General features: G+C 41.7%; 1 protein-coding gene across 2 annotated transcripts in view; it reads left to right on the top strand.

Moving 5' to 3' along the window:
* FBXL17 (F-box and leucine rich repeat protein 17) overlaps positions 1–25,991 on the top strand; it is a 934,277-nt gene that overhangs the window by 592,811 nt on the left and 315,475 nt on the right. For both annotated transcript variants that reach the window (XM_077290006.1, XM_077290031.1), the window contains one exon: positions 12,167–12,243. In XM_077290006.1, coding sequence (XP_077146121.1) covers positions 12,167–12,243 — 77 coding nt within the window. The remainder of the gene's footprint in view (positions 1–12,166; positions 12,244–25,991) is intronic.

The following is a 25,991-nucleotide window of genomic DNA, read 5'->3' as shown; positions in this document are numbered from 1 at the left end:
TTTTTCACACCTTCAATTCTATCTGACTGCCCACAAGTGACATTCAAAGGTCCCGCAAGTCACATCTACAACTTCTTCAGATTATTTTCCAGAAATGTTGACAGCAGTCCTTTTGACAGCTTGCCTAACTTAATTCTGTCAATTCAGTTTGTCGGGATATAATAAATGGCTATATCTATATCTCTATCTATCTATCTATCTATCTATCTATCTATCTATCTATCTATCTATCTATCTATCTATCTATCTATCTATCTATCTGTGTGTGTGTGTGTGTATATATATATATATATATATATATATATATATATATATATATATATATATATATATATATTATATGTATGTGTGTGTATTTACATACAGTAGGATTTTTATTAATGATCGCACAAGGCCAGTTGTATTTAGTAATGCAGCTATGCTGCTGAAGTAAAAAGGTTTGGTTCTTTTTTTGGAAGAAATCTGCTATGTTTTTAAATCATAGACAACTTGTCTAAGGCTGAATTTAAACCCGATAATGTAACATTTTCCATGGTGTTTTTTTTTCTTTTGTTCTTTTGTTTTTATAAATTGTCTTTTACTTTATTTTTACTTTTAAGACAGTTGTGCAATGGAAAAAAAAAACATTTTCTTTGTGGTGATAGTGCCATTTTCTTTATATATATATATTTTTAAATCTGGATGTGGCATATATTTGGTTTTGGTTCTGATATTTTCTTTAGAATTTAAAAAATTCCAGAAACATAAACAAGTAAAAAATTAGATGAAATTGCAAAAAAAGTACAAATCCACAAATTGACAATTGTTTTTTATTTACCATGTTCACTAAATGCTAAAACTCTAAGGGTATGTTTCCACGTTCAGGAAACGCTGCGTTTTTGACGCTGCGTTTTTCCGCAGCGTCAAAAACGCAGCGTCCAGATGTTACAGCATAGTGGAGGGGATTTCATGAAATCCAGACTCCACTATGCGTTAAAAAACGCATGCGTTTTTGCCGCGAAAACGCATGCGTGGTGCGTTTTTTCAAAACGCAGCATGTTGCTACAATGAGCAAAACACGCAGGAACACCGCAGGTGACCTGCCAGTGACCTCAGGTGCAGTTTTGGTCAGGATTTTACTTGCATAAAATCCTGACCAAAGCCTGAAGCAAACCTGACCGTGGACACATACCCTAAAACTGACCTGGTAATATTATTCTCCAGGTCATTGAGTTTGTAGATCCCAAACATGTATAGGTTGTTTTTTATTTAAGTGGTGAAAAAAAAAGTCCAAGGTTTGTTTAAAAAAAAAAAAAAAAAAAAAAAAAGCCATATTCCAAAACCTGTAGCGTCTCCATTCTTCGGGATCTGGAGCTGGGTGAGGGCTTATTTTTAGCACTCCGAGCTGATGTTTTTATTGGTACTATTTTGAGGTAGCTACCATTTTTTTATCTCCTGTTATTGCATTTTATTTAAACCCCTTTCCGACATCATGCGTAATAATATGCCGACGTCCAACACCCTCTCTTTGATGTGGGCTCCGGCATTTGAACAACTGACATGTGCAATCCTCCCACGGCTGTTAGCCCATTAGATGACTCTGTCAAACTCTTGACAGCGGCATTTAACACGCGCTCCCTGCAAGCGCATAACTATATAAAAATGAATTTCACAAAGGTATGCATACACATACCAAGGGGTTAATTTATCAAGGCCTGTACAACGTCTTTGTTTGTGCAAATACCCCCCAATAACGTATTTATGCAGAATATTTAATCTTGTGATACATTTCTCATGGAAGAACAGTAGTAAGGGGCAGATCTTTTGCATGTCACTTTGTCCGTTTCTAGTTTTTAATGCTGTCCTAAAGAAGACATACTGTTCATGTTTGCATTTTTTGTGAATGATCTATACTGCACTTGAAACATGTGGCTTTTATTTTCTATTTGTGTCTGTTGAGCAGAGCTAAACTCTGGGCAGTGAAATCTTCAGCTCTCTAGAGAGTCAAGAGAGGGTTATGTATCAAAGTAATAACTGAGCAATTTATTGTTCCATATGTTTTATAACAGACACTTAAGTATGAACGGAATATTTGGCGCATCGCTCGGTTGTATTTCGTGATTTACTGGAAGTTACTTTTGTAAAAACAAATCTGTATACTGTGTGTAGGTTATATACAAATCGCAGGTTTAGATTTGCAGAATTCTTCAATCAGCTTACAAAGTAGAAAGTGTATTAAATATCATCTATTAGTTAGTCAATTAAATAAAATATGGCAAAAGAATCAAAAGTTTGAATGTGATTCATTATATAAAAAAAGTAGTGCTGTCTTAAAGTACAGACTCTGATTTCCCTCCTTGTTTTTCAGGACTAAAAACCGCAGCTCTTGGCAGAAAACGCAGGTGCGGTTTTTGGTGCGTTTTGGGTGCGTTTTTTGATGCGGTTTTTAGTGCGGTCTTTTATGCAGTTTTCTCTGCAGATTGTCTGTGTTTGACACAAATAAAGCTTTAACTGCAGTGGGGGGAAAAAAAAAACAAATGATGTCATTTCCTTGTCCAACCCTTTTCTTCTTCCATCCTCCATTTTGGGACTAAACACCAAAATGAGTGGACGTGTTTTGAATGACAGCGCTCCGCAGAGTGCTGAGCGTAGGCCAGATCACAGCCCGCGGATCCAGCTCTATCCAGCTATTTAAGTCTACGTTCACATTTGCGGTCTGCGCCGCAGCGTCGGGCGCCGCATGCGTCATGCGCCCCTATATTTAACATGGGGGCGCATGGACATGCGTCGCACTTGTGTTTTGCGCCGCATGCGTCACTGCAGCGCACGCATCCGGGCGCAGAGGACGCAGCAAGTTGCATTTTTGCTGCATCCAAAATCAATAAAAAAAAGGACGCATGCGGCGCAAAACGCAGCGTTGTGCATGCATTTTGCTGCGTTTTTGTTTGCGTTGTGTGTTGCGGCGCCGACGCTGCGGCGCACAATGCAAATGTGAACATAGCCTAAGTGCCACGTATTTCAGTGCCACGTTTTTCAGTGCCACGTATTTCAATGCCACGTATTTCAGTGCCACGTATTTCAGTGCCACGTATTTAAGTGCCACGTATCACGTATTTCAGTGCCACGTATTTAAGTGCCACGTATTTAAGTGCCACGTATTTAAGTGCCACGTATTTAAGTGCCACGTATTTAAGTGCCACGTATTTAGTATTTAAGTGCCACGTATTTAAGTGCCACGTATTTAGGTGCCATGTATCACGTATTTCAGTGCCACGTATCACGTATTTCAGTGCCACGTATTTAAGTGCCACGTATTTAAGTGCCATGTATCACGTATTTAAGAGCCACGTATTTCAGTGCCACGTATCACGTTTTCAGTGCCACGTATTTAAGTGCCACGTATTTCAGTTGCACGTATTTCAGTGCCACATATTTCAGTGCCACATATTTCAGTGCCACGTATTTAAGTGCCACGTATCACGTATTTCAGTGCCACGTATTTCAGTTGCACGTATTTCAGTGCCACGTATCACGTATTTCAGTGCCACGTATTTCAGTGCCACGTATTTCAGTGCCACGTATTTAAGTGCCACATATTTCAGTGCCACGTATCACGTATTTAAGTGCCACATATTTAAGTGCCACGTATCACGTATTTTTGCTATTGTAAGGTGGCATTAATCCCGGTCAATAATGGAGAGGCGTCAATAAGACGCCTATCCATTATTAAGCCAATGAAAGGGTTAAAAAAAAACCCACAAAGACTAGAAAAAAATATTTTAATGAAATAAAGACACACACTTTTTGACCAAATTTTATTAAACGCTCAATCCGTCAAGAAGACCCTCGACCTGAAAAAGAGGCAAAATAAAAAAAACAAATTCATACTCCCTGGCCCTGTCCGCAGAAATCCATCGAGGGTCCCACGAAGATCTTCCATGGAGAACAGACACATCCAGAGATATGTCTGCTCTCCACGGCTGCAGCAACACACTGACAGGAGCCATAGTTCCTGTCGGTGTGTCACTGCGCATGCGCGAGTGAGTTTACCGGCGGTCATTGACCCCGGCACTCTCGCTTAACGGCAGTGCTGCGTGGGAAAGTTCAACGCAGCTGTACTGCCGTTAACTGAGACGCCGGAGTCATTGAACTCCGGAACAGTACGCGATACACTGCTAGGAGCTTCGCTCCTGGCAGTGTATCGCCGGAGAGCAGCCGATCGGCGTGGGACACTCGTTTTATGGATTCTGCGGACAGGGAGTATGGATTTGATTTTTTATTTTGTGATTTTTTCCTGGAGGATCGAGGGCTTCGCCTACAAGTGTGCTGTTGGTGAGTATATACTCTGTGTTATATGTTGTATGTACTGTACTGTGTGTCATGTATGTGTATTGTGTGTGTTTTGTGTAACTTTACAATTGTGCTAAGTCGCCGGACACAGGGACAACTCTCCCATTCTAATACCAGATGGGAGTAGTAGTCCCATACGGCGACTTAGCACAATGGAGGCACTATCGTCGCATGGGGACACACACACACACACACACACACACACACACACACACACATACCAAATCAATCAGACGCCCGACATCGATCCCCATGCGACGGTATGCCTCCATGTCAGTCAGTCTCTTCGGGAACGACACTTCCGCCCACACACTTCCGGCCGCTTCCCCGCACTTCCTGCTGCAGCGGTTCTGCACCACAAACCGCAATAAAACCCGCAGATATATTTTTGATCTGCGGGTTTTACTGCGGGTTTGACCTCACAATGGAGGTCTATGGGTGCAGAACCGCTGCTGTTTCGGACAAAGAAGTGACATGCTCCTTCTTTTTTCCCCGCAGCTATTCAGCGTGGCTTTTTTTTTTAAATTCAGGATCATGTGCACAGTGGTTCCTGTTTTCCATAGGGTTACATTGTACTGTACCCTGCACGGCAAAACCGCTGCGGTTCCGCGGTAAAAAACGCACTGTGTGAACATGGCCTTAAAGTACAGACTCTCCTTGAGCTTTAAATACTAGCTAAACTCTGAATCTGCGTTGTTTTTTTTTATTATTTACTTTTAATAGGCTTTTTGCCTACAGTTCAATGAGGAGGGCCTGTTTCTGAGACCCCACCTTTCGCTCAATGGACCCCTGAATGGTCTGTTTTCTGTTGAATCTGTACACTGCTGTGTGTGCGGCTCAGAGAGTAGCTGAGCACTTCTGTATTCTGAACTACATACTCTTTGGTCTATTGAGTGATCATTTGGAGTCTCAAGACTCGGACGCCCCCTTTCCCCTCCACAAACCTGCAGACAATTATAAAGTACCAGCCAAATTTAAAAAATTCAAATCACAGTTTATGTTTAAAAGCTGTGTTCATCTCCTGGACCAAAATTTTGCAATCTACTACAATTAACCCCTTTTTGACCTATGATGTATAGGTACGTCATAGCTCGCCTCCCCTGTTTGATGTGTGCAATGTGGTTATCCATCCACGGCTGTTAACATGTTAACTACGCATGTGCCGGAAGTGTGTCACTAATAACCCCAATTAGCAGCCCTTTAAAATGATTGCAGGGCGCCGATGGGTTGGCATGACAACCGTGGGTCTGCAGGAAACCTCCGTGCTTGTCACTGCAAATCTACTATGAGCGCTGTCCCATGGCTGACGTTAATGCAGATGATTTCAGATTTCTTCTACACACAGCAGGGCTGAAGCACTGCTATGTGCAGCACCAGCGATCAGAAGATAGCAGCTGCATGTCTCCTATGGAGACTATTGAAGCAAGTAAAAACTGTTAAAAAAAAAAAAAAGTTTTTAAAACATATAAAAGTTAAAATCACCCCCTTTTGCTTTATTCAAAATAAAACAATTAAAAAAAATACACATATTTGATATTGCTGAGTTCAGTAATGTCCGCGCTATCAAAATATAAAAATAATCCGTTCACTTAACAATAAACTAAAAAATAAAACCACAGAATTACATTTTTTTGGTCGACACATCATTGCAATAACTTGCGATCAAAAGATCGTATGAACCCCAAAATGGTTTTGATAAAAGCGTCAACTTGGCACACAAAAAATAAGGCATCATACAGGCCCAGACGTCGAAAAATGAAGACTCTACGGGTCTCAGAAAATGCCGTCACTTTTTTTTTTTTTTTTTGCAGAACTGGATATTTGAATAGACTTTACATATTTTTTTCACCACTTACCGTAAATATAGAAAAACCTATATACCGTATGTTTGACATGTGCAAACTTGTAATAACCGGGAGAATTATAGTGTCAGGTCAGTTTTAGCATTTAGTGGACATGGTAAAAAAAAAAAAAAAAACAATTGTGGAATTGAACTTTTTTTGTAATTTCATCGCTCTTGGATTTTTTTTCCCGTTTTCCAGTACTCTATGTGTTAAAACCAATGGTGTCGTTCAAAAGTACAATTAGTCCCGCAACAACTTGCCCTCATATGTCCATATTGTCTGAAAAAATAAAAAAAAGTTATGGCTATGGGGAGCAAAAAAACGCAAACGCGAAAACTGAAAATCCCAAGGTGGTGAAGGGGGTAAACTGAAACCCGTAACAATACAATAGCCTTGATTAACTGTTTGATTCTGTGTGTATAGCTAACAAGCCGATTCATGCTTCTCCTGTCTCAGTAATAAAAACATTTTCTATTCACTAAATGCAGATTTTTGCCATAAATTGACAATTTGAGAATGAAGGAGGGAAAAACTGCTAATTTTCTTAATGAAATGTATTACAAAACTTCTTAATTTCACATGTACTATAGATTTCTGGGGAAAAAATGAAAATGGTTAATCTTTTAAAAAAAAGTTTTGCAGCTAGTCTTAAAAATGTCTAACCCCTTTCTGACATCTGACGCAATAATCTGTCCTTGTGCCCTGGGTTTATCTGACCAGGGACAGATTATTACGTCATCGTGATAATCGCCATGTGTCAGCTGATTCTGACAGCTGGCACCCTGCACTAAGTGTCAGGAGCTGTCACGCACCGCTCTCGGCAGCATTCCGGGAGCAGGCAGAGAGCTGACGGCTCCTCTGCCTTTGGACGGAAGACCCCGTGGTATGACTTTCTGTACCTGTGTGCAGCATGCCCATCCCCATGCTGTAGAAGTGATTAGCCTGCAAAAAATGATTATCCCATAGTGGGACAATGCAAAAAAGCTAAAAAGATTTGGGTGACCGCACGCCGGTAACAAGTCTCTGTACTCACTCAGCGCACTGCACTCTTTATCCTCTGGAGTGCAGTCGGGTACTCGTAAGGCTTCTTTCACACTTGCGTCGTACTCAGCCCGTGTGCCCGAAAATGATGCCAATAAAAATATCAACTCGTCCTGCAAAAACAAGCTCTCACATGACTCAGTGGGCCAAAATATGGAAAAATTATAGCTCTCAAAATGTGGTGATGCAAAAACTATTTTTTGCAATAAAAAGTGTCTTTTAGTGTGTGACAGCTGCCAAACATAAAAACCTGATATAAATGTGGTATCGCTGTAATCACACCGACCCGAAGAATAGAGTCACCTAATCACTTATATCACAAGAGGAACGGCGTAAAAATTAAATCCAATTCTTCATCTGCTGTTGATTTTTTCATTCTGCCTCCCAAAGATTGCAGTAAGGCTCGGCGCACATTTATCCTGCTCTGAGTGATTACATAGGTGTTTCCATGTAAATCTCTGAAATTCAGACGGAACCACTGGTGGAAGATTCCCTATAATGAGGCAGATGGAGGCACTGTGGACTCCATCTGACTTGTGATCCGGCAGTGTCCGTTTTTTAAGGATTGCATAAAAGTGCAGTCGTCCACAGTTTTGTGCACTTCTGAAAAGGACACCGCTGAACAGAGGCCAGAGTAACTCTGCTGCCTCATTGTAGTGAATGGATCCCTCTGTGGTTTCGAGTGAATCACCTCACTTAGAGATTTACCGTAGATGGAAACCCCAAAGTAAGTGCTCAGCGTAGAGCACCAGATAAATGTGATCCCAAGCATTATGTAAAGTGGTCCCAGTAAAAGCATCAACTCGATCCACAAAAAAAGCAAGTCCTCACTCAGGTCAGGTCAGTCATCTGTTAATGGAATTAAAGGGGTTTCCAAGTTCCTCGTAGTACAAAAGCTCTGCAAAAGCGAAATGGCTCCTCACCTGCCAAAAGACATTCAGGAAATTATGTGCTCCTAAATCCAAATGTCCCCCTTCCTTCTGAGCCCCACAATGTACCCTAAGCCACATATTGCATCCACATTTCTGAAGCAATGACAGTTCGCCTCACTTATGGGTGCAGTGCATGCCGCCAGAAGCACGGACTGGGCATAGTGTACTGGTGACTGCAACGTACTGGTCACTACAACATAGTGGTCACTACAGCCGCAGTTTGCAAATTTCACTCTGCAACATTCATTGCTGCTTGTTGCTGTAAAGTACCCATGGAGTCAAAATCATCACTACACCTGTAGATATATTCCAAAAGTTGTATAATTTCCAAAATGGGGTCACTTGAGGTGGGATTCTGCTCTTCTAGCAGTTAGGAGGTCTGTATATGGAGTTCGCAAAGTTTTATAGGAAAAGCTACACTCCAGGAGGCAAATAGCGCTCCGTTCCTCCCGAGTCTCTCCATATGGCTAAGTAGCACTGTACAACCACGTATGGAGTATTGCTAGGTTCAGTAGACATTGTGGGCCAAATGTTGTTTGCTGTTTTTACCAACTTCTTGTGAAAATGTAAAATTTGGGGCTAGAACAAAATTTTGGTGGTAAAAATGTAGTTATTTTCTCTACACTGCCCAATGGTATAATATTCTGTGACACACTCATGGTGTCAATATGATTACTGCACCCCTTGTTGAATTAATTGAGAGGTTTAGTTTGTAAAATAGGGTCACATATGGGGGATTCTGCTTTTCTGGCACCTCATAGGCTCTCCCAGTCAGTCATGGCACCTGCAAACCATAACAGTAAAATCTGGCACTCCTTGTCTTCTGAGCTTTGAACTGTGCCTGAAAAATTATTCCTGATTATATGTAGGGTATTGGCACACTCAAAAAAAAAATTGACTTCAGTTTGTTGTAAAAAAAATATTTTTAAAAAAATCCTATTAGCCCTTAGAAAAATGTAAAACTTGGGGCTAAAACAACATTTTAGTGGTAAAACTGTAATTTATTCTTTCTTCACCACTCAGTGGTATAAAATTCTGTGAGGCACATGTGGTGTCAATATGATCACTCCACCACTTGATGATTTAATCGGGGAGTGTGGTTTGTAAATTGAGTTTGCATATAGAGTTTTCTGTTGTTCTGGCACCTCAGGGGCTCTGTCAATGTGACATGGCGTCCTCAAACCACTAGTCCCCAACCTATGGGTTATCGGCGTACTCTGGAGAAATTGCAGAACAATTTATATGGTACAATTTCTCCTGTTACCCTTATGAAAAAACAAAATTTGGGGCTAAGGACATTAGGGGGAAAATTTGATTTTTTATTTTTATGGCTCAATGTTATAAACTTCTGTGAAGCCCCTGAGGGTTCATTGTGCTCACCACACATCTAGATAAGTACCCTGTGGGGTCTAGTTTCCAAAATGGTGTAACTTGTGGGCACATCAGGGGCTCTCCAAATGCGACATGGCATCAGCCAATTGTTGCAGCAAACTTTACATTCAAAAAGTCAAATGGCGCTTTTTCCCTTCCGAACTTTGCCGTGCACGCAAACAGTGGTTTTCTCCCTTATATGGGGTATTGGCATACTCAGAAGAAATTTCAAAACACATTTTGGGTTCCATTTTTTCCTGTTACCCTTGTCAAAATCAAAAAATTTAGATCTGATGTCAAAAATTTTGTGAAAAATAGTTTTCTGTTCATTTTTTCCTTCCACATTCCAAAAATTGCTGTGAAGCACCAGAAGGGTTAATAAACTTATTGAATGTGGTTTTGTGTACCTTGAGGGGTGCAGTTTTTTAGAATGGTGTCACTTTTGGATATTTTCTGCCATATAGACCCCTGAAAGTGACTTCAAATGTGAGGTGATCCCTAAAAAGAATGGTTTTGTAAATTTTGTTGTAAAATGATAAATCACTGGTCAACTTTTAACCCTATTAACTTCCAACCAAAAAACAATTTGGGTTCAAAATTGTGCTGATGTAAAGTAGACATGTGGGAATTGTTATTTATTAAAATATTTTGTGTGACAGATCTCTGTGATTTAAGGGCATCAAAATTCAAAGTTAGAAAATTGCGAAATTTTCCAAATTGTCACCATATTTCATTTTTTTCCCAAATAAATGCAAGTCATATCAATTAAATTTTATCAAGTAAAAATATGATGTATCCTATAATGATAAAGAAAATAATAAATACATCTATTCTGCGCCATAATTTACCAGTATATTACTTGTTGTATGTCGACTATATACAAGCTTTAGAATATCATCATTTGAGCTAAAAGAAAGCACGGCTAATCCTGCAGGCAGATATTGGCAGAATGTTCTGTAAGATGCTGCTTTATAGATGAGACATTTTCACCAAAACCAGGTGCAGCGAGGTCTTTGGACTTCTACGGGTCCGCTCATCCCTAGTTAACTTTTAATGGGTGTCACTATCTAAAACCCATGGAGAGTCAGTCTTTGCTCCAAAATGTTCGCTACCCATTCTGTAACATTTCATTGTGATTTGTTTCCTGGTAAACTCTACATATGTTTTCGCTGTAAAGGGGTTGTCCACTTTTCTTTATTTTCTTTTCCTAGTGATATGAATGTATTTTGATTTATAGATCATTTTTTTTGCAACTGGCTTTCATTGCATCATTAGCCTTTTATAGCCTCTGTATTGCACTGTCCAATACTGGCTGCTGGTTGTTAATTTTTGTTAGTTTTTTTTTTTAGTTCCTTTCTGCTGATTTATGACCACAGACCACATTAAAGTTGAATGTGCAAGGAAACAGTGTGAAACATAACAATGGAAAAATGTTAATGAAACTAATTTGCAACAATGATCTTTAATTGAAAATGCATGTATTTAAGTAAGAGAAAAAAAATAAGTCTCCATGGGGTTCTGCATTTCTGTGCTGTAGTCATGATTGGAGGATGTCCCATTATTTGTGATAGACCTTCCCCAAGGAACCTTAAATCATAAGGGAGGGAACATTAGTCACAGGAGGAGCTGCTGCCTTCTGGGAACATCAGAATGGGGACGGCAGTAACCTCAGGAGATGAGGAGCCTCATAAAACTCTTCAAGTGGAAGGGTTTGGGGAAATAGCAGCATGTTATCCAGTCTGCTTCTCTGGCAGGCATCGGGGTGTGACGTGTAAGATACGGCGAGATTTACTAGTTGGAAAAGTAATGATAATCTCAGTGTTATTTTACTATCGCCTAATAAGAATCTGCTCCATTATTTTTTCTGTCAATGGGACATACAATACTCCTGTCTTCCAAAATGCTTGTTTTCTGCTTTCTGAAGCTGTGAGTGAATGTTAAATTATTTCCCCAATATTTATTATTTCGTCTCTCTGTTACTCTTCCTGCTAAAGTATGAATAAATTGACCACTAGTCTTTCCCTTTTTGTTAATACTTACTGATAGTCAGCACCGACTCAACATGTTGCGACAAACCCCGTGACAAGGGCAATAATAACATCCAGCTGCCAATTTATGAATACGTTTCCAGGAGGAATAATGGAGGAGCTACAAAGACAGAGTTGTAAACATATATTGCCTGGAATTATTTTTTGGGAAACGCCTACTAAAACACTTAGAGGTTGTCCACTACTTTAGCATTGATAACCTATTCTAAGGATGGGTCGTCAGTGTCTAATTGGTTGGATTCCGGCAATCGGGACCTCCTCTGATCAGCCGGTGTCGGTGGCAGCTGGAAGTACTCACTTATGGAGCAGTCCGTTGTCTGAAAGTGGTCACCGCAGGGTACTAAACATCCGCCTATTGATTTCAATAGGAGGTGGATGTTCAGTACCAAGCCACGATCAGATGACGGCCAGCTCCAAAAGTGAGTACTCCCGGGCCGGTGTCACCGATACCGGCTGATCAGAGGAGGTCCTGGTTGTTAGACCCTGACTAATCAGACATTGATGACTCATCATAAGGGTAAGTCATCGATTCTGAAGTAGTGGACAACCTCTTTAAGTAAAAGCCCAATCCATCTAATTTTTTTTTCTCTTTTCTTCACAGGTGTGTAGAAGTTATTGCAAAGGAAGGCCGAAGCCTGAAGGAGCTCTACTTAGTAACGTGCAAGATCACAGATCACGGTACCTCATTCTTTATTCCCTTTGGCAGCTGCATCCACTTAGCTGCCTTTATTTACGAGCTGTTATAAGAACATGTTCAGCTTAGTGTGAAATATTGGTGACGGGCAATAAATGCAGAATTTACAGTATATTGCACCTTCCATACCTGCGTAAATTGTGCGAGCTGACAAGGCTCAAGCAATTAGGAAATTAACTTGTTTAGTAATTGTTGACCTGTACACAATACCTGCATACTGATAGTACTTACAAGTAATTACATTTCTCCGCACTGTAAATTTATTGAGCAGCTAGTCAACATTTGTTGTGTACATTAATAACGCAATATAATTGTCTCTCTCGCTCTGTAGTGTTAATGTCTCTGGCGGAGACACCAGTAATTATTGCGTGTGCTTCATACATTTAGGTGTTGTGCATTCATTACTTACCTACAGCTGGACATGAAGCGCTCCGCTCTTGCTTTTGTCCTTGCATTCTGTCTAATGAAAAAAGAACTTAACCCTTCCAAATGAAACACAAGAACAACTTCAAGAATTACCAGTAAGGCGCCAGACTGCCGTAATGCCGCCGTAGTTTGGCATCTGTATTACCACAACATGCCCCAACCTGACCTCTTCAGAGATCCCTATGATACTGCTAGAATAAGTTCACGTTCAGAACAAAAAAGACCATTTTTCGTCTGAATTTGTACATCAGCAGTTATTCAAACTTATAGGACTGAAAGCAGTTATAAGGGATTGTCCAAGTTTGGCGCAAGAGTCTGCAATCACTCTATCTGACTGCAGACTGTCAAATGTTAACATTGTGCACAGCGCTTCAGTCAGGATTCACCAGGGAAGGGATTGGGCTGTCTTGTGACCGCAAGTATGTGATATGCATACTCCCGGGCACATTCCAATTAGACTTGTCCAGCCTCGCTCAATACATGTGAATTGAATGAGACCACGGCCGTCTAGTCGGAATGTGTCCGGATGCATGCATATTACATATTTATGGCCACATGACTTCCCGGTCTCTCCTCCGGCACCAGAGAATCCACCAGAGAGCACACACTATATATATTATAATTCACAAGTGCAAATAATAAATTGTGTCTAAAATCTTTATGGGATCCAAAAATGGTCATGTGCGTAAGCCATAAAAGGGGTTTCATGCCTCAGTAATATCAATTACATAAGCGCGTGCACAGCCGTATATAAGGTGCCAGAGTAGGTTCCAATACCATGAAGTGTAGCAAAAAACTCGGCACTCAAACTTAGCTTTATAAGTGGTTTAATTGTATCCACGCTTAGTAGCAAAAAACGTTTTGGTCCTATTAGCCCGACCTTCATCAGTCACTATGGTACAAAAGATAAATAATAAAAAATACGTAGTCAAGGCAGTGGATATCATGTCAAAATAAACAATAACAAAACCAAAGTATATACAGTGCGAGACCGAGGTCAGATATGATGGCCTAAAATCATTTAGATAGCTGAATATAATAAACATTCTAGGTCAGGGAATATAACAGGAGGACTAGTAACCGGGAGAACATTTAGACATAGGGAAAGAAAGTAACCTTAATAAGATGCAGTAAACCTACCAGCGGTAAGTTGTGAATAAAAACAGATGGACCCACAGGATTGTGGGTTCTCAGTAAAGTCTGAGAAAAGAAAAAGTGAATTGTGATACTAAATGAGTTGTGATACTAAATAGCGCTGCTCTGGTACAAGAAGAGGAGAGCACCTGGCTGTGCTGTAGCATACCGTAGTAGAAGGTGGACGCAGTCCGTGTCTCATGAGTGTAGCCGAATCCGGCAGATAACCTTGCCGTAAGTATACATAATATCAAAAATGGGTGGCCACAGACTATCGTCGGTAGTGAGAGAGAGAGCGCGCCCCACCGTACTGACCTTAGAAGATCTAGAGCCTGCGTGTCTGGTCTGAAGGGGACGCGGCATCCTCCGCAAGTCCATGCGACCAGGAAGTGTGGCAGGCAGTGCTAGATAAAGGGGAGGGGTGGGACTTACTGTGGCTGTCAGCCTGACAGTGAGGTGCAGGAGTGGTCTAAACCAGAAGTATATGGCCGTGCATGTCAGCATTTGTGCAGTGCACTCCAGGTGCCTTCCATTCATTCCTCTGAATTGGCTTTTGCACGTGTCAGAAGATATGACGTGAAAGTGTGGCAGAGTGTCCATTAGACTGGGTGGTGTGCTTCCAGCGTTTAGTAGAGGCGACTCTGGGAGTAAAAAAGAATAGTGTTATAAAATTTTCGAATTTTAATTTGATGTACATTTAGGGTGATGTAAACCAGAGGTGTCATATGATATAGATTTTCAACAGTATGTTCATTATAAAAGCAGTAAATTATTACAAAAATGACAGGAGATCATAATCACGATTTAACCCTTTAGGTCTTAAGGTAGACAGAGTGTGGATCCAAAAGGCTTCACGCCGCTTAAGTTGTCGTTTGCGGTCGCCACCCCTGCGGGGCTGAAGCACCTGTTCCAAGATCTGGAATTTGAGTTGGGAAATGGTATGGCCCCTAGTGATAAAATGGAAGGGGATGGGGAGAAGCATATTTTTGCACCTGATTGTGGATTTATGCTTCGATATGCGGTCCTTTACACATTGGGTTGTTTCACCCACGTATAATAGCCCACATGGGCATTTGATCACATAAATGGCAAAGGAGGTGTCACAAAATTAGGGCGTATTTCACTTGCAAGTCTTGCCCGTGTAAGGGTGGTGAATAACTTCACCCTTCTGTACGTTGTTGCATTGGGTACAACTCAGACAGGGGGACGTGCCCACCTTGGGTCGTTGTAGAAATTGTTGTGACCCAGTGGGTTTAGTGGGCCCCAGGTCAGCTTTTATTAGAGAATCTCTGAAATTTGGTGCTCGTCTAAAACATGGTACAAATGGTTTGGTGAATTCTGAAACTTCAGGATGTGCTGTCTGGAGAAGATGCCAATGTTGGCGTATCGACCTGTGGATAATGTATGTATATGGATGGTATGAATGTACCAAAGCGATCCTGCCACCAGAGTGTGGGTTACTGTGGGTATCCGGTGTTAATCATGCGTCCAGTACCTTTTGTGGGTAACCCCTTTCCCTGAATTTAGAGGACATTTCTTCAATACGGGCCTTCTGGGTGACTGCATCGGAAACAATCCAATTGACACGGTGGAACTGGGACTTTGGAATTGAGCATTTCATGGCAGTGGGGTGAAAACTAGTGAAGTGTAATAAACTGTTCTGTTTTTTGCTATACTGTAATATCAATGACCTATCCATGCATAGTTAATAAATATCAAAACTGTGGATAAGCCATAAATCATTTGCTGCCTGCTCTGGCAGCAGGCGGATATAGTAGCTGAAAACCTCTTTTGATCAGTAAGGGTGATCGAGTGGAACAGGCTGCCACAAGAGGTGGTGAGTTCTCCTTCAATGGAAGTCTTCAGATAGAGGCTGGACAGGCATCTGTCTGAGATGATTTAGTGACTCCTGCACTGAGCAGGGGGTTGGACACGATGACCCTGGAGATCCCTTCCAACTCTACCATTCTATGATTCTAGGATTGTTAGAATTTGTTCACACTGCATACATTTTGTTAAAAGCTGTCCGTTGAAAAATGATGATTTATTTTAGTTTTATATTTTATTGGCACCATTTTGCATCTGTTTCTGATTTGCGCCTTTTTTGCGTCTGTATTTTTGTTTTTATACATAAAGAAAACTACAGATGAAAAAAATAATCGATACATGCTATAGAAGGAATAATAACTTTTCAGAATTGATTAAATGAAAATGAGTATACTTGTAGGCTAAAGTTAAGAAATGCAAACAAACCATAAACTTCTGAAAAACTTGTTAGTAATTATCCAATTTATTCTATGTTTATTAAATAGAAAATGAAAACTCTTGGACTCTACAATTTGGCTTCAAAGATCACCGTTCAATTTTTTTAACGGATTGAAAGTATAGAAAAATTGGTTCCGTGCCACCATTAAATTGTGTGCTGAAATCGTGATAGCATGGCGAGATGAAACGCGCCACATAACACGGCCTCGGGCCATCTGAGTCCACCAAGACGGGGGGGAAATACATTTCAATATGCTGAGTCTTTTCATGAGGTATCGCTATCCTGAATTAATCCTTTGGCTTCTTTTTGTCTTCTTGCAGTTTTCTTTTATTTCTTCTCTTATAGAATAATTGCATTAGGCAGGGAGAAGGGACTTGGAAGAATGGCAGAATTGATATAGGCAGCAGATGATAAGTTGTTAACTGCAAGGAAGAAACCCATCTTTTACTAAAGACTGGTAAGAGTCAGCTGCAGGGGAGAGTGCGTGTCAAATGAATTACTCTGATGGCAAGATATCTCCGTGCGCGAGAGGACAGGACTCATGGATAGACTTGTGAATGTGTCTTTCCAATTTTCTGCTCTACTTCGAGAGTTCACCGCTTCCCTGGGCTGTAGCACTTATTAGCAGGAAAATCTGCTTTGCAGTCTATAATCTGTCTGGAGGACAGGGCCGGATTGTCATTCCTCCATGTTGGGGTCACATAGCTGCGGCTCTGACACACGGGCACATGTGTATTTATTACTTGTCCTGTCCAATTCGGCTCTGTAATTGTCCCCATGCTGCTTGTAAAGGTGCAGCCATCTATGCCACTGCCACTATAACTATTTGACATTCATTTTTCTTGCACTGCTATGTTTATCATGCTTTTATTAAGCCATGTTTCGTTTTCATTGGCAGACTAACTTGTGCGCCGGGTTACATTACCCCTAAGGCACATATAATGTCAGGGACAGGATTTTTCCTGCACTAGGGTCAGCATTTTACTAGGGCGTAGATTTTGTAACTGATGTGAATGTACTCAGGACTGTGTGCAGGGGCTGGGAAAGGAGAATTACGGCCAGGAATAAAGTGTATCATCTGCGACACATACCAATCAATCGTGAGCGAAGTCACTGCACGGCAGGTTTGGCTGCCAACTTAGGGGATGAGTGACCTCTGTACAGCCTGTGCCTATGGACTCCCTCCGTTAAAGGGAGCATTTCTACTTCTAACAGGAAGGCTATGCTCCCACGATGAGTATTTGGTGAGTTTTTGATGTTGCAGCATTTCTGCACATATGTCAGGTTACGTGCATTTTTTTCATTGTGTTTTTAATTGCAGATTTTTATGTGCACTTTTATTGTATTTTTGTTGCTGCTGATTTTGTCTCTTTTTGGTATATGATGTTGTAATAAATCAGGGGTCCCCGACCTGCGGCTCTCGGTCCCATGATATGTGCCTCCCGGCTATCTACCAACTTGGTTTGTTAGCACCAGGTTTAGCATACAGCTGTGAACAGCAGGTCTCTAGATGGTGACGTTTGGGACTAGCCCACACAGAAGAGCAGATCTGGATGCACTTATACTGGCCATGGGAGTGGAGATTAGTTATAGTAAGCTGGAGGTAGGAGGGTACCGCCATTTTGAGGGGTGATAGAATCGGGATCTGATATTGTAGTGGGAGCACTTGATGTGAGAATACCAAGTGGGAGCAATGTGTAACACCTGGAGGTAAGTATACTGCCCAGGCTTGGACTAGCCCTCATGAGAACAGGAGAATCCCGTGTGTAAGAGTGGGCCACCCCCTTATATGAGCACAATATACTTGAATCACTATGTACAGACAGAGGCAGTGTCTTATTCATTTAACAATCTGCCCAGTTCATTGTTATATAAATTTGTGATTGAGGATAATGTCACATGACATGTCATGTAGCTGAAATGTGGGCCCTGGCGTTGGTTACTGGTGGGCCCTTAACACCCCAGTCTGACACTGATACTGCACAGGGTGGCCATAGGTCTCAGTGTGATTTCTGGGGGGCTCTGGCTATCGCTATAGCGGTGATGGGGGGCAGAACCGGATGTCACTATTCAGAGGACTCTGGATGTGGATTGCGATCATCTATCAGAGTTGAATGTGGCTCTTAGAGTAAGAAAGTTTGGATTTGATACTAACTGGTGTTTGTCTTTGACAAAACTTCATTGATGCAGTCGTGTGTTGATTGCATACTTTAATACATTTCCACATGCTCGTTTTTTATCTGCAGATTTTCCGCATCTAATGCATTTTTATGCACATTGCACATTAAATTCTGAGTACCCAGAAGGAATTGACATGTTGCGGGTATGGAACATGCACCACAGATCAATTTACTTAGTATGAAAAAAAGCATAGCATGAGATTTCTATAATTCCCATCTACTTTGCTGGAACTGTGAGACAAAAATATGTAGCATCAAAAATGCACCGAAAGCTCATCGTGGGAACTTAAATTAAGGCTGGGGCTAAAGGGCATCTTTGGATGCAACACAGGTCAAGCAGGCAATGTCTGCTATGTGATGTATAATGCACGTACATGCATCTGCTTGTTTTCTGCAGGTGCCCGCACCAAAATATGCTATAATAATATTCCCCAACTATTGCATTTTTTGCAGGTTTTTAATGCATTTTCCCCTGTATTTAATGTATGTTTTTGTGCTGATTTTGAAGCGATTTTTTTTTTAGTTTGGAAATTGTGATTCTGCACTTAGTAGTAGCTTTTCCACATTCCCTGTAGAAACCTATAGAGAAGAAATGCACATCAAAATATGTGCAGTTAAATAGCATCTTTAGACGCTCAGTATCATGAGTTTTCATAAAATCACATCCTCTGCCAGGACAGTTAAATGCTGCAGATTATCCAAAAACAGTTTTACCATGGTGGGGGTGGCTGTGGAGGCGGGTGACAGGAGGCGGGGCCGCTGCTTTAGAAGGTCGGCGATGGCAGGAGTGCAGTGATACTGCAGTGCCTGGCAACTCATTAGATGTTGGCACCGGTAAGCTAAGTTACCATTCCCAATCCGTTCCCTGCAGTGGGCTTCGGGAAAATGTCCATCAGAGGCGGCGCATGCTCAGATTGAAATCACGGAAGATGAGATATCATTTCTCGAGATCTCAATCTGCGCATGGTCCGCCTCTGGTAGCCATTTACCTGAAGACCGCCGAAGGGATATATATACGGGAAAAAGGACCTCCACTCACCAGTGCCGACAAAGAATGAGCACCCAGGCATCGCAGCATTGCCGCACTCAAGCCACTGCCTGTCTCCTGTGACCCCCTCTACCACTACTCCCCTCCTGGTAAGATCACTTTGGACTATAAGACGCACCCCTACTTTCCTCCCAAATTTGGAGAAAAAATAGTGTCTTATAATCTGAAAAATACTGTATGTCTCAGGTTTTAGCTCAAAGAAATCTGCTCTCAGGAACTGAATCAAAAACTGCATGGATGTCTGTCCGGCAAGATAGAGTTACTGTAGCTTTAAATGGGTAAATGTTCCATACCCCATCGGAGGATAGCAACGCTTTCTTTAGCTGGAAGTGAATGTACACAAAGCTGATTAGTGCTGTCAGGATTAGATGACAGATTCTTTATATCATATCATTTGTCATAATCCTGGCTTCCCAGCGCACTCAAAAGTGGCATTTGGCAGCCAATAATTGAGCCCAAAGAGATCCACTTCACATTGTATATAAAATCTTTACAAGTGGACTGGGATCATAAAGCCGTGTCGCCAGGCTTTTTAAGTCGAGCATTCCCTGTATTATCACATTTGTATTATATTTTATCATTTTTTGTTTCTTTTTTTTTTTGATGATATATAATTTATATCAATATTTTCTACCTTGCTGTGCCACGTCTGTAAAAGTACATATGTTCCTTTTTCTTGTTATAATCAAACTAGTTATATCTGGTAAAGTGTGATTTGTATCCTCATTTTGTCTTTTATGGCGTTATTTCATCTTCAGAACTTTTTCTGTTTTTTAGAAGTTTTAATTAGTTGCATGTTTCCTTGGATAATGCAGCAGAAGCCACCCGTCCTGTCCCCAGTGCCTTATAAACAATTATCCTTTGTAACATGATATTCATTAAATGTAATTTCCTCCATGGTTAGCTCGGCGGAGCTGGCTTTGGGAACACTGCAAGGTGAGATGCTGCCAAGTACAATGTTGCTGATGTAGTCTGTGCCATGAAAAGAGGACACTGTGCCAGATATTCCGTAGGATGTCTCCGAACATGAATATTAGACCAGATAACGCTTTACAACATCCTAAAGAAGAAAGAGAACATCTTTCCTGCTAGTAGTGTAATATCTGTTTTCTTATCATGCACAAATTGTGAAATGTCAGCCATCACAAAATAGAGACCTAAATGGTGGAAGCCTAAAGACCCGCCATAACACAACAGTTAACCTTAGTGTTTTATACCAAGAAAAGTATACGTTCCCACAATGAGTTGCGGGTGAGTTTTGGTGCTGCCTATTTTTCGCAGCATCTTACAAATCCAGGAAAGGTGATGAGGTTTATGGAAAAATTGAGCCTGCTGTCCTTTTTTTCTACTCGGCATAAACTGACCTGTGGTGCGTGTTTCAAATTCGTAACATGTCAGTTTCTCTTGGAGGTACACTGAGATTCAGATGAATTGAACATGAGGCTGAAGTCAGGGCTTCAGATGAACTCACTTCTTCTGTGCAATTTGTATGAAGGCAGGGACAATGAGGCCGGAGGGGCATTGGGCTCACGTGCCATAACCTCTTGAGAGCCTCGGGATCGCACTTGCCGACACCACTGGAATGGCTCCGACATATGAGGCGAGTATAGGTTTTTTAAAAAATGTTATCGGGCCAAACATTTATATCAAGAAGGGGTTTTCCAAGTAGTGGACAACCCCTTTTAAGAACTTATTAATTCCTTATCATGGTTGCAGGGGCAGCTTTCCCATAAGGCCAACCTAGACCATGGCCTAAGTCACATCAGTCAGGGGGGCATATATACAGAATAAATAGCCAAATATTTCCAGTATTATTCCAAGGCCATATAAAATACTGTTTTATTATTTAAAAAAAATTATATTTACCTAAAATACAAAGGAAATGGGGCATCTTTAACTTTAGCCCTTTTAGACATCGTCTCATCTTCAACTTGCTTAACTGTTCACAGTAATTTTGAACGGGGTGCCCAAACTTTTAAATTTCACTGTATGCAGCCTCCAAAACCCTATTGAAATAGATATAAGCAGTGGTACATATCCGTAGGAAAAATGAACATGCTGAGGATATAAAAACTCATGCCATATTTACCGTACTGAAAATGTGTATTGCAAGCCAAAACCAGCAGTGTAACAATCAGAGGAAAAGTATAATAGAAACAGGTCACCACTTCTGTATTTATCACCCACTCCTGGTTTTGGTTTATAACTACTAATGTTAAATACTGATAAAATACCCAACGTGTGCACATGGCCTTAGGGTAGATTTCATCCTGAAAAATCTGTGTTTAATTATAGGCTCAGGAGAGTTTGCAGACGAATATACTCTCGAATCCTAGGAACTCAATTTAATACAATGAATACTCTCTTCCTAAGAGCTTACAATCTAATAATCAATGGGTGAATAGAAGCAGAATATCTGTCACTGTTCACATTCCGATATGAGCCTGGATTTGGCATAAAGCACAAGGAAAGCTCCTGGCCTAAACTCCAAACATATCCAAAGGTCTCTTCACCTGAGAGAATACAAAACAGTGACCTCTTGGCTAAATTACATCTGTATTTTTTTATGGAAACCTTAAAGTATTCGATACATGTTACACGGTAATATATATACCATATTTTTCAGACTATAAGACTCACTTTTTTCCTCCAAAAATGTGGAGGAAAATGAGGGGGCGCATGTTATAATCCGGATGTACCGGATGTGGTGTGGAGGTGGGGGAGCGGCATAGGGTCCCTATTACAAGGGAAGACTAATAGCAGTATGACTACACCGTGGGGCATAATGCTGCCCTCCGTCAGAGATATACTTCAGGAGATACTACAGAAGTGTGACTTCATCTTAACGATGACCATATACCTTATCCGAACACTAATTCACAGACAGCTGTCTCTCCTGACTCTCCCATACACATGCACGCTCGGTAGGAGGTTCGGCCAAGGAGTACATTGCCCTGACAGGATTAATAGTTACATGTACAGCTATTTTTCTGTCAGATGTAATGAAATCTGCGATGAAGGCTCCTCATAGAGCTTCCAATGAAGATGTGAAATCAGCCAAATCTGTGTGAGGAATAGTACCGTAAGTGCTAAAGGATAAAATGACTGAGAGGTAATAAATCATTACCTGTCTTCCAAAATCTTGCTCTGGAAAGCACCATGTATTATAAAACAACCCATTCTTTTGAAAAAAGCTCTATGTAAAACCGCATTATTTAAAGAAGCACTCCCATCAAATGTTTTATTTTTTAAATATATTGCAATCATCATTATATGGCACAATTACAATTGCTCAATTTGTCTTTCTACACTGCTAATTTTTCTGTTTTTCATTAGGTCTATGACATCACAGAATTAAAAACTGACTAACTGAATCTTTCTAAGCTCTATGTAGAAACAGGTCAATTTTCCCAGTATGACTTAAAAGTCACTGCAAAAGTCAATGGCTGAGGAGGAGCGGAACAGCTGGGTCAGAATTTGAAGAGGAAAATGATAAATTCAGGGACAAGACACTTCTCATTTTTACATAGGGCAGAGAAAAGAGAAGAATTAGCTGGGTAGAAAGGTAATATGAACAATCGTAAGTACACAGTGTCATATAATATGAACTTCAGGATGTCAAAGAGAAGGACAAGCTGAAGGCAGGGATTCTGACCCGTTTGGGCGTAATCCAGTCCATCAGGGCGCAACAGGTGCACCTCTGGCACTACCAAAAGGACAAGCTTCCCTGGTCCTATGTGTTTGACATGTTACACCTGGTTCAAAAATGGCTGCAGCCTGAGACCTGCTTTCCAGCACAGATGTTGGAAAGATTTCTAGTGGATCGATTTATCCACTTACTACCTAAATCCATGCAAAGCTGGGTTGCCCAAAGAGATACCCAGAATGCAGGTCACCTAGTGAGCCTGGTGGAAAGATACTTAACTGCAGAGAACTCCCTGAGCAGTCAAAGGTGAGAGTGGTCAAAAACTTGTAGCATCATGTAATTGTTGTTCGTGATTTTCTAATGTTTTCTGATTTGTGAGGGAAAGCGGTACCACTTGGTAGCTCTGCTGACCCCGGGTACAGTGATAAAAAAAACCTCATCACATGCCGCATCCAACTTGCCTCCAATGTCAATACTGTTTAGCGACAATAAAGAGGATATATCCCCTTAAGCCAAAATCCTTGAACTGGCGGTGTCCAGGGGATATTTTGGAACTACCTAAATCAGGGACTATGGTAAAAAAAAAAAAATACTTGGGAAAAGTAAGGGTGATAAATGTTCATTCCTAGTAGCTTGGAACCCATGTTTAGCTTCTACATTTGGCTAGGCATAGTGATCGGTTGTATCAAGGGATCAAAGTTTCTGGCCAGGCAGAAGAGCGCCTCCTCAACTCACGATCCAGGGGGTGCAGTCTGGTTACTCGAGTGAAACAATTTAAACCTGGGGATTGGATTCTGGTCTTGGTGCCCACAGTGGAATACAAATTCCTCACCAAGTGGCCACTATAAACTTTAAGAACCAGCTAAAAGGTAGCTTCACCACGTGAAGATGGTGTCCAGACCTTGGTTTTGGACAGATGAAGAGGGTATGTAGCAAAGCCAGGTAGGCTAGGGTTAAAATCTAGCTCTCCGGGTTTTGATTAAAATGCACCTGCATTTTATATCAAGCCAGGAAGTATGCTGTGAGGAGAGAATAAATTTGTTGCTGACCAAAAACTGAGCAAGGAGCAGTGTAAGTGGAAATATCTTTTGGTGCAGGTTCAGACTTGGACTAAAGCTGAGAGAAAGCCGGATATGTAACTGAACGGGTAAGACCGTTCTGTCATATGGACACTTTTATTTTTCCTTTTCTTGACTTCATGCCAGAGGAAGGCTGCATATATTACTTTATGTTGGAAATGTTGTGAACTTTTAAAAACCTTCCTATGTGCTATAAGAACTTTGTGCCAGTGTGTGAATACTGCCGACTGCCAAAGAGTGGATTCCCAATAATATCTATCCAGGATCGTATTTGTCACTAGGCATGTGAGGGCATGTGCCTAGGGCGCCAGGATATGGGGGCGGCACCTGAGCAAGGTTTTTTTTGTTTTGTTTTGGTTTTAAGTCTGGGGTACAGGGGAGTCATGCATACAATGATGGGAGGGGGGGGAGCCGAGCCATGCATACAAGGATGGGGGGGGGCGAGCCATGCATACAAGAATGGGAGGAGGGGGAGCCATGCATGCAAGGATGGGAGGGGGGAGCCGAGCCATGCATACAAGGATGGGAGGAGGGGGAGCCATGCATACAAGGATGGGAGGGTGTAGCCATGCATACAAGATGGGGCAGGGGAGCCATGCATACAAGGATGGGGGGGAGCCGAGCCATGCATACAAGATGGGATTGGGGAGCCATGCAAACAAGATGGAAGGGGTCGGAGCCATGCATACAAGATGGGAGGGGGGAGCCATGCATACATGATGGGAGGAGGAGCCATGCATACAAGATGGGAGGGGGGAGCCATGCATACAAGATGGGAGGGGGGAGCCATGCATACAAGATGGTAGGGGGAGCCATGCATACAAGATGGGAGGGGGGAGCCATGCATACAAGATGGGAGGGGGAGCCATGCATACAAGATGGGAGTGGGGGAGCCAAGCCATGCATACAAGATGGGACAGGGAGAGCCATGCATACAACAGGGGGAGCCACACAGAGCAGGACATGATGGTGGAACCACACATACCAGGATAGGAATGAGGGGACAATGCATACCCGGCTTATACGCGAGTCAATAAGCTTACCCAGTTTTCCGTAGCAAAATTAGGTGCCCCAGCTTATACTCGGGTTGGCTTATACTCGAATATATACGACATGTAATATATACAAATGTATGTGTGTGTGGCTATATACATATATATATAGCTTTGTTGCCATAAAAGGAGAGGGGCCCAGACACATTTCTTGCACAGGGGCCCCAAGCTGTCAGTTTTTGCCCCTGCCCAGGGATCAATTGTACTCGCATCTTACAGAAGTGAGTACAATTGAGGCTCTGACTGCCGGGTCAGAGCGACGTGAGCAGCGTGATTAGATCATGTGATCACGCTACTGATTTCGCTCACTGGCAGTGCAGAGGCAAACAATGCATATAAACAAATTGCATGTGTGCTTGGGGGGGGTGCCAAAATTAATTCTTGCCTTGGGTGCCAGAAAACCTAGATACACCTCTGCCGGTATGCCACTGTGAGCGGAGATTAATGGGTCCGGTTGAGGGATGTCTGTGCACAGTGCAGGCAGTGAGGCAGGGACTGAGGGTGTGCACACAGAGAGAATGGAGATCCAGAGACTTCCCGTCCCAGTCTACGCCGTGGCCTGGAGCCCTCATTACCATAGAAATATGTAAGTTAATTGTTTTTCTAAAACTTTATAGTGTAGTTTTAGGTCAGGGAGGGATGGTTAGGGATGAGCTAGCAAGGTGCAGGGACAGGTAGTGATGGCTACTTGCGGACATGTGCGGCACTTGCGGTTTTGCACTTGCGGTGAGACAAAAATAACAATGCTAGCAGCGGTTTTTTTTTCCATTGCTGCAAGTACCACATTTGCTGGATCGATGCAAAACCGCAAGTGCTGCACATGTCTGCAAGTCCCATAGGGAATGAATGAGGCCGAACACATTGTTTCTGTAAGTGATCCGTTACGCGGCAGATGAGGAAA

The sequence above is a fragment of the Ranitomeya variabilis genome, chromosome 1 (assembly GCF_051348905.1).
Source record: "Ranitomeya variabilis isolate aRanVar5 chromosome 1, aRanVar5.hap1, whole genome shotgun sequence".
Classification (NCBI taxonomy): Eukaryota; Metazoa; Chordata; class Amphibia; order Anura; family Dendrobatidae; genus Ranitomeya; species Ranitomeya variabilis.
Note: the sequence above shows the minus strand (reverse complement) of the source record. Positions and strands in the feature narration are given on the sequence as shown.